This window comes from Taudactylus pleione, unplaced genomic scaffold (assembly GCF_031769625.1).
Source record: "Taudactylus pleione unplaced genomic scaffold, aTauple2 ptg000012l, whole genome shotgun sequence".
In the NCBI taxonomy this organism is placed as follows: domain Eukaryota; kingdom Metazoa; phylum Chordata; class Amphibia; order Anura; family Myobatrachidae; genus Taudactylus; species Taudactylus pleione.
The window spans coordinates 14,054,546-14,064,613 of NW_028284415.1; the positions used below are offsets into that span (position 1 = coordinate 14,054,546).

Consider the following 10,068-nt stretch of genomic DNA (forward strand, 5'->3'; position numbering starts at 1 on the left):
CACCCTCCCTCTTCACTGTCCACAGCCGAGTTAGAAAATGGCGCCGACGCGGGTACCTTATATAGGATCCAAAACCCGCGAGACCCGGAAGGCGGGATGATGACGTTTTGCCTCGATTTCAGATCCGAGTCAGGCGGGAAAAGTCGAGCCTGACTCGGATCTGCCTCGGATTGGGGGGGCAAGGGGGGGTTCGGATTTCAGAAATCCGAACCCGCTCACCCCTAGTTATCACTACAACACTGTACACAGCGCCTCACCTGGGATCGTGATGTCGCTAATTGCACTCTAGAGAACTGGCAACATGTGGCATGGTCCAATGAGTCAAAGTTCCAGTTGTTTCAGACTGATTGTAGGGTTCAGGTGTGGCGCAGACCCCATGAGGCCATGGACCCCAGTTGTCAACAAGGCACTGTGCAGGCTGGTGGTGGCTCCATAATGGCGTGGGGTGTGTTCACTTGGCAATGGTTGGGTCCGCTGATTCACCTGAACATGTTATCAACTAGTAGCTGCTACGTTGCATTGCTTGATGACCATTTGCAGCCCTTCATGGACCTTATGTACCCCCACAACGATGGAATATTCCAGCAGGATAATGCACCTTGTCATCAGTCCAAAGTTGTCTGAAATTGGTTTGAGGAGTATTGTGGAGAGTTTTGATGAATGGTGTGGCCACCACGTTCACCCGACATGACCCCAATTGAGCTTTTTTGGAATGTGGTGGAGAGGTCCATTGCACTCAAGATTCTGCACCTACAGTACGAATATCAGGGAGCTATGGGATGCTGTCCAGATGGCATGGGTCAACATCTTTACAGAGGTCTTCCATCCATCTCTAGAATCGATGCCACGTCAAGCTGCTGTACTTGACCGGGCTAGAGGGGGTCCTACACGATACTAGGCATCTATCCCATGACTTTTAGCACTTCAGTGTATAACAATAATAATAAACAACATAATATTGATATGTGTGCTTAGCAAGGCTCACTAGTATCAAAAATTCTCATGCATAAAGGTATGATCATTTTATTATGTTTTTGGTGTTTACAGTACAGCACACCTGGTGAAATAATGATGCCACATGGAAATGTTAATATGCTGATATTTTGTTATTCCATAAATACAGTATAACCTGAGTGTTTATATCATTTTACAGAGAATGTAGGAATAAAGACTATGGTGTCTGCAATAGTTCCAGCCAACCACAAGATATCTGCTCCAGAGCCTTCAACTCGAGAAGACTTCCTGAAATGTGAGTGTGTACTTCAGTCTCCACACACATACAGCAGAAGCATATCTAAAGGGGTGTAAAGAAATTATGTGCCAGCTCTTATAGGCGTAATGAAGGTTTGCCTGCACCCACCACTTGTTTACAAAACAGCAAATTGATCTGAGGTACTACTGATTGAACATTTGGGAAAACATAGACCACACAAACAATCCCTATTTTTAGCCAGACAACACCACTTTTGTAACCAGTCATCAAAGACTAGAACTGTCCAAGGAAAATTGGGACTGTTGGCAGCTGTGGCTTCACGGAATGACCCAGTATTATTAGTTTACTTTTCTTTTGTATAAATATACAATACTTGTACAAGTAATGCGCACACCAGGTTAAAGCATGGCATTTCTGTTACTGAAATCACTAAACAAACCCTAAACTTGCTGCAGTGGAATTTTCCACAAATACCACACCTTATCCTGACAGCACTGCAGCCTGTAACTGTATACACCCAGCTCTGTATGTAGGTCACACTCTCTTATCATTCTCTATACTGGCAGAAGGAGTCACCGACTTTAAATGCATTTTAATGAACTTGGGTAATATATTTGTTCTATTCATTATACAACCTCTTAAACTAACTCTGTTGCAATTTCTGTTTGTGTAACCACTGATTATACACTCCATACAATATACTATATATAAATGATCTGTCATGGCAGCAGTCATTATATTTGGTGTAGTAGATGTCAATATACTTAGTGGAATGAGCATTTGTAAATAATATCTGTACAATGGGTATGTTTTCTTTACATCAGAATGTGTCATTTACATGATAAAGATGTCGTACGTAACCTTTTCCCAATGAGAGTGCTTCCTCATTTTTACCTGCTGTCCTGGAATTTCTGGGAAACTCACAAGTTGTCCACAGGAGAGTAGACAACTGCTGTAGTGAAGAGGCAGGATGACATGATTCACTATGAGTCACAGAGTCCTGGGACCATGGGGCTGATGTATCAAACAGGGAAATAATGGAGAAGTGGATCTGTCAGGAAATTGCCCATAGCAACCAATCAGCTTCAAAGTAGCATTTATCAAGTACATTCTATAAAATCATAGATACGTTGATTGGTTGCTATGGGCAGCTTCTACACTTTGTTTTTTTTCCACTGCTTGATACATTAACCCCTATGCCACAGAGGCAGTCTCTGGATTTCCCAGATCACAGAAAGAAATAGGTGAGTGAGGCTTATCTCGCTCTCTGCTCTTGTCCGATTAGCGTCCCAGCCCACAAATGGAGCCTCTAGTAAGAACTTACTGCATACTTGCCTACTCTCCCGGTTCCGGCCCCCCGGAAAAGCAGGCAAGTCTCCCGCCGGCCGCTGCCCCCCAACTTCCCCGCAGCTTCCCCACAAACCCCTGCAACGGGGAGGGGGGGGGAGGGCGATGACGCGTCGTCATAACCTTGCCCCCTGCTTCACAATGTGGATGGGGCCAAAATGATGCAATCATGCGGTCACGCCCCCTGTTCCTCCCCTAATGTGAAGTAATATCCCCTGGCGTGCCCCCTATGCTGTGCCACGCCCCCCGCCTTGCCGACCTGGCTGCCCCCTCCTGTGTCAATAGGACTGATTCTGATGTGGGGGAGTAAACAAATCAGAGAAAGTAACTGTGCACCTGGACAATCCATGTTGCAATACAAGGGGTGCAAATACATACATTTTTTTTATTTTTTTTGCATGTGGGGTAAATATTGGCTGCTTTTGCATGTAGCACACAAATACAGGACAGCTTTATTTTTACACTGCAATTTAGATATGAGTTTGGATATACCCCTCTGACATCTACATCTCTCCGCATATTTTAAATCTGCTCACCTGCTGCAGTGCAACATGGTTTTACCCAAGGGTACAGTTACTTGCTCTTTTTTTTACTTTACTCCCATCTCATAATTAGGCCCAATGTTTATATTGTTGTGATTTTTGTGTCAGTGTCAGGGCCTGATTCAGACTTGGGAATAGAGTTAAAGTGCATATACACTACACGAGCGTAGAACGACTGAACGATTTTAACACTGTAATCATTCAATCGTTCATCATACTGTGCAGTGGATAATGGACCTCATTCAGAGCCACTGGCAAAATGCGAGCGCTCGCTCTGAATGAGGGCGGCCGCATGTAAAAAATGACCCGGCCTCCTGGCCGCTCGCTAGGCTCTGGGTTACCACCCACAGCCTTAGCAAGTGACCAGGTTGATGGTCGCGATGGTCGAGACCATCACGACCATCGGGGCTTCCGACGAGACCTTGAGGTAGGGTCTCGTCTGCCGCAAGCCCCAGAGAGCTTTCAGCTCTAATAGAGCCGGAAGCTCTCCCACTGACATCACTGGTGATGTCACTGACATCACTGGCGTTCGCTTGGGAATGCCTCCGTTTGTGAAGCCAACCCCCCTGCCCGCCTACAAAACGGGGCGAGCTGTCGATCAACATCGACAGCCGCTCCTTTTGTAGTGAGCCCTGGAGTGAGAGAATTTCTCTCTCGCTCCGGGGCTTGCGCACGCGCAGTGTGGCCGCTGCGTGTGCGCACAGCCAAACATCGACACGCTTGCGAGCACTCAGGCGCTTGTGAGCGGGTCTGAATGAGGTCCAATGTGCCTACACTGAATGATATGATGTTCAGTGTGGCACCCTCAGTCATCCCCGAACATGCACAACCTGACGATCTCATGAGGTTGGCCTGCATGTTCAGGCGATGACAGATGCCGACAACAACCAGCGGGAGTGCGCATCGCTGGTCGTTGCTGGCATAATTGCTGCACTATTAATGAACGATAACGATGTCATTATAGTTCAATCACTCATGGATATGCGCCTTAAGATCTAGCAACAAGTAACTGCGAACCTGGACAAACCATGTTGCAATGCAAGGGGTGCAAATACATAATTTTTTATGCATGTAGCCCACAAATGCTGGACAGCTTTATTTTTACACTGCAACACCCCTCCCAAATCTAAATCTCTCTGCACATGTTACATCTGCCCCACCTGCAGTGCAGCATGGTTTTACCAAGGTGCACAGTTACTTGCTAACTCTGGCCCTGATTCAGAGCCGGACGCTGACAGAGCGCTCGCTCTGAATCAGGGCCGTCCTTCTTGTTTTTTAGAGTCACCCACAGCTATAGCGAGCGGCTAGGAAGATGGTCGCAATGGTCAAGACCATCGCGACCATCGAGCTTGCGACGAGACCCTTGTGGTAGGGTCTCATTGCCGCAAGCCCTGGAGTGCTTTCGGCTCAAACAGAGCCGAAAGCACTCCCACTGACGCCGCCCCCCCCACTCCCCTCACAGCAGCCCAGCACACGGCGTGTGCTGAGCTGCAGTGGGAGACTGCTCGTGGCTGCAGTCTCCTATGCCTGTGGGGGGAGCGATCACACCCCCCTGGCTTTGCTCTGGGCTGAGAAGGCTCAGAGCGACCCCCTCGCAGCGCTGAAAATCTTTTATTTATTTATTTTTTCCCCGAAGGGGGCGTGGTCACGCCTCCCGCGATTAGGCCACGCCCCCTGTTACCCAGGCCTGCCGCGGCTCTTGGTGGGCCTGAGTATGCTAGGACCTGTATAAAAATATGGTCATGAAACTTATGCCGCATATAATTGCCAGTTCAGCCATGTAAGTCTGAAACACACATGCTCCATGATTGCACGCTAATTAATTAATATTGCAATACTGCGGATTTTACTATACAGCATGTATATGTACACTAATTGCAATGTGACGTGTATTTTATATAGGACAAACGCCGTCTCTGACACAACCTGTACTGTATACTGTAGGGGTAATAAATCCGAACAAAATATGGAACGTTCTTGTTTCTCACTCATATAAAGAGAGCTGATTGCCTGTAATAAAATGTTAATTTGTCTTTAGTTCGTTTCGAAAAAGATATACTTTTATTTTTACTTCACAACATCTATATAAAAATAAGCACACAATCCTATGTAATGACTCTGATTACAAAGATGTAGGTACAATTCACAGCAAGTCATTAATATAAGAAATATTTAAAAATAAGTAATGTTATGTTCTAGAAAAATAAAAACTCTTTTATATATGTAAATTTTCCTTTCTGACAATGTTGTAACAAATGAGGTTTAGTATCTTGAGAATTCTAATATGACCCAATGTCATTAAAAAACAGATGAGACCACTTCAATAAAGGGTCCCACTTATACTACAGTCCAAATGCAATGTGTGTCCCGCTTCTTCAGGCTCCGGGAAACGCCTTGCATTGGTACTGTTCTACAAGTGTACTCTAACTAAAGACTAGTGTACTTTATTTTTACTGGCAATCATTTCTTTTTACTGGCTATCAGCTCACTACGGGGCATGTTCATCAACGAGTGCCACGATAATGAAGTATCCAACTCGCAGTGAGTTGCGGTGGTGGATACCTAACTACCAGAGCATGGGATAGCTGCCGTTATCCCTAACACTGCTACAGAAGTAGCAGTGATACTTACCCCTGCCGACCGGCTGACTGCGCATGCATGACCTGAGTTCATGCATGCGCTCGGACGTTGGTCTCGCATTGCAGAGACTTGGATCCCACTTTGCAACCTCTGACCTACTTCCCACATGAAGGAGCTGGACTCCAGGAATTAACGTCACCTGAATATGGCTTTGGTCCCGGCAAGCAAACTCTAAAATCGTTCAGTTTTCGGAGTTTGCTGAATACTAAACAGCCCCATCAGGCCCCTAATAATGAACAGCTCAGTACAAAACAATCAAACTAGCATCTCTGCATGTGTAATGGCTTATGAGGGATCATGAATAGGCTTCTATATATGAGGGAATAACATGAATCTTACCTTTATTACCTCTATACATTGGTTATGTCAGGGACAGCACTGGGGTTTGTCTGTATTATTTACCCCTCTTGTGCACTTTGGGAAGCTCCTAAGTCTCTCCATGGCTGCAGTTTAAGACCTATGTATCTCATCTAGGAGCCAGACAGAAACAATGTCTGTCACACGCAGGAGTGTTTTAAGAGAGGAGGGGGCCTGTGTGCAGACTCAATGCGGGCCCTCCTCTCTCGTCATCGGGATAATGGCCACCGCCACTTTCTCAGTGATTTTCACTGGTCTGCAGCACCGGCCTGGCGCTGCGGAGCAGCACGCTGGTGAAAACAGACAGGTAAGTATGAAACTATTTGGGTGCAGTGTGTGCGGTGTCTGCCCCCCTGGACCCAGGGACCCGTGTGTACCGCACACCTTGCACCCATTATAGATACGCCCCTGGTCACACGTGTATTTTATAGGTGTCTGGATTCATGCAGCTAATCTGGTAACACTAATATTGTGCTTGTTAAATATATAAAATGTGTATAATTTAACTTTATTAGAAAGAAAGAAATGAACGGAGCATCAAAATATAATTTATGTATAGAAAAAAGTACATATTATAAGAATCTGGTGCACATAAATAAGTTGATGTAACTTATAACAACCAAGAATTTACTATTATCTGTTTATTTTGAAATGCTAAAATGTTCATGTTTCTGTAATTACAGATAAATCTAACGTTACGTTGGACCCAGTGACCGCTCACTGTTTTCTGAGGTTATTGCAAAGCAATCGGAAAGTGACTAACTGCTCCCCGTGGCAACAGTCTTACCCCGACCACCCTGAACGCTTTCAGCACTGGCGCCAGGTTCTTAGTGCAGAAAGTTTTTACATGGGCCGCCACTATTTTGAGGCTGAGTTCAAAGGTGAAGTCATCCATGTTGGCGTGACCTACAAATGTATTGACAGGAAAGGTTCAGAGAGCAACAGCAATATAACAGGAAATGATTTCTCGTGGACTCTGAAATGGAATGGCAAGGAATTCTCAGCCTGGCACAGTGATGTTGAGACCCCAATAAAAGCAGAAAAGTTTACAAGGCTTGGTGTCTACATAGACTACCAGAGAAGTACTGTGACATTTTATGGGGTCAAAGACACAATGACTCTCTTGCACCGATTTGAAGGCAAATTTTCTGAACCGCTTTATGCAGCCCTTTGGCTTCCTAAAAAAGAAAATTCAGTAACCATTATTGGGCTAGATGATCTATCCCAGCCAGTGACCATTTTATCACCTGTGGAAATGAAGGTGCTGACCGCTGCTTCAGTGGAGACTGTCACATCAAGTACTAAGACGGAAGTAATTGTCAATACCACTATACAGACAATCAAGGTGGAGACGAGCAGTGTTAAAGAGCCTATCAGTTCTACCGAGTCCAAACTGCCTTCTGGTATAGAGTCCCATGACAAAGCAACAACAATAGATTCTGACCAAACCAACACAAAAATCACCACTGTTTAGTATTGTAGCTAGGATATATACTAGATCCAACATTGGCCTAGGCATCTATTGAAAAAAATACATTTAAGCTAAATGCATGTTTTTATTACATTTTATAACATTTATATGTTAACCTTCATTTTATGATTTAAGAGTCATGTCCCAGCCCATCTTGCCAATAGTGGGAGATTTGCTTGTTTTCTATGCAGTTTCATAATCCCCTCCCTAATTCTGGAGTTTATCGGGCATTCCAGGAGACTAGACAATAATAGTTTCAAGTATGGGTACATTTTTGGTTGAAAAATAAACAAAACAAAGAAAAACACTGGAATTATGATGTACACTACAAATGACTTGTGTCCCTCACAACATACATTTTGTCAAATAATTTTTTCTTTGTTTCAACCAGTAACCTCAGATTCAGAATCATTTGGCTAAACAGAATTATTAAATCCCAATATTCTGAATTGTTCTTTGGACCGAACTGGAGGAGATTGAATCAGAATAAGAATAAAGGTTTTCTTGATTAAAATTTGCTGTCCAGTTAGGATAGATGATAGATATTGTACTTCATATTTTCTTGCTTTAGTCCGACAAAAAAAAATATTTTTGTTAGATTGTTCTCTTGGATTAATGCTTACACTGCCACAGGCTTCAGTAATGTCACAATATGGTTATGTTGCAGGGATGTGTAGAGAGAAAAGGATATGGAACATTATATTGCTAATGTTTTATCTTGTATGCTGTAAGTTATTGAAATGATATTTTTAAAGTAAAAATATTGAAACTAAAGTTGACAACTAGTATTTTTCTCAGTTCAATATCTAACAATATATTAGATATCTGAGATATCACCTACATCCATTGGAGACAGCCATTTTGTGTCCTGAGTATTGATGAGACTAGAGCCTAAGTATTGATGGACTAAGAACTACAGTAGTTACAACTGTGCGTTCAAGCTCCATTATAACCCTCACATCTACCAATATCTGCAAATAATTTTACCACCTGCCAAGCACTTTACTGTTACCAAAATGGGTGCAGTTATCTCACCCCTATAATGGCCTCTCTACAAGTAATCTTTTTCTTATAGCCAATCTTGTCTTTTTACATAGGGGCCTATTTACTAAGGTGTGGTGATCAGGTTGATTTTCTACCACTGTATTAGAAAATCACTTATGGCTCCTAAAATAAGGATGCTGCAGTACTCAAGAATGACCAATATGTCGAGTCACAAGTGGGTAAATAAAAAAAACAGAAATATAATCTGAATTGCCATCATGTGGACGTATGTGGTACTGCATTCTCCAAATTCAATACTTAAGGGCAAATGTATTAATTATCAGGTTTTAGATACAAAAATTAAAATCTATTATCCCTGCTATTTGCGGCAATAATAACTGATGTACCACCCACATGTATTAAAAAACACAGGCAGGGACAGGGGGTCTGGTAGGAGCCTGTCCCTGTGATGTGTTAGAAGGGAAGTGATCGCAAATGAGATCACTTAACTTTTTCTTTCAGCGCCGTTCTGCACATTGCGTGGTGTTCTATGGCCATTGCCGGTAATTTTTGTGTTCTGTAGTCCTTAGGCTACTATGGCTAACTCCATCCAACAGCCTAGCAGCCCCCATAGAAACCTATAGGGGCTGCTTCTTCTGTCAGAAATGGAGGGACCGCGGCAGATATCAGTAGATAAGTTTGGGACCAGTAGTGTTTATAAAATGCTTAATAATAAATACAAGTCTCTGCTCTAAATAACTTCTAAAGTTTTCTATGTATCAGATGAAGAGCCTTATTTCAATGTCATTGGACATGTTATGTAGAGTCTTATGGTTCATAAACTCAGCACGTCTACACTCCCCGGGCGGCGATATCCTTTATTGCCCACGTTTAATATGAAACATTCTCTCTGCCTCTATACTGACATAAAAGTAGAATTTATACCTTATCTCCCTGGAAAATCGGTGACATTTCCACTCTGAAATGCCAAGCGTTCCACTGAGGCTTTCCTGCTTCTTCTCTGCAGTCAAGAGGAAATTGCAGTTCATTTATTCTTGATTAGCTAGGTAATTGTTATGTGGAAATAAGGCTATTTGTGAGCTGATATAAATGTTTAAGTTAATGAAATTAAGCAATGTAACTAATGATGGCCTAAAGAACATGCCTGGTAAAATGAGCAAAATTACAGGCATTTTGTACTTTTTCTTAGTGTAATAATGCTGCTCAGAGTTTGACATTTACCTTTATATTATCCGTGCTAATAAGGAATATACTTAGCTGAAAACTATATTTGCTGCAAAGTGTACGTAAGTCTTTCATTAGAGGGGTCCATTCACCATTAATTATGGGAAATGTTCAACTTCCCAAATGTAACATGCAGCTTTATAAATGGCTGTTTACTAAAGAAGAGTTCCCACTGGGCTTGGGTGTTGCTTTATATATTATATTCTCTACATGATTCCAAAGAGTACTAGGTAGTGACAGTATTATCGTCAAAATATGGCATTTGTCAT

General features: G+C 43.0%; 1 protein-coding gene across 1 annotated transcript in view; it reads left to right on the forward strand.

Moving 5' to 3' along the window:
* Positions 1–8,293, forward strand: part of TRIM16 (tripartite motif containing 16) — a 44,341-nt gene extending 36,048 nt beyond the window's left edge. The window contains exons 5-6 of the mRNA XM_088468455.1: positions 1,154–1,249; positions 6,783–8,293. Of these exons, the coding sequence (XP_088324581.1) occupies positions 1,154–1,249; positions 6,783–7,573 (887 nt within the window). The 3' untranslated portion in view covers positions 7,574–8,293. The remainder of the gene's footprint in view (positions 1–1,153; positions 1,250–6,782) is intronic.
* Positions 8,294–10,068: the final 1,775 nt, after the last annotated feature.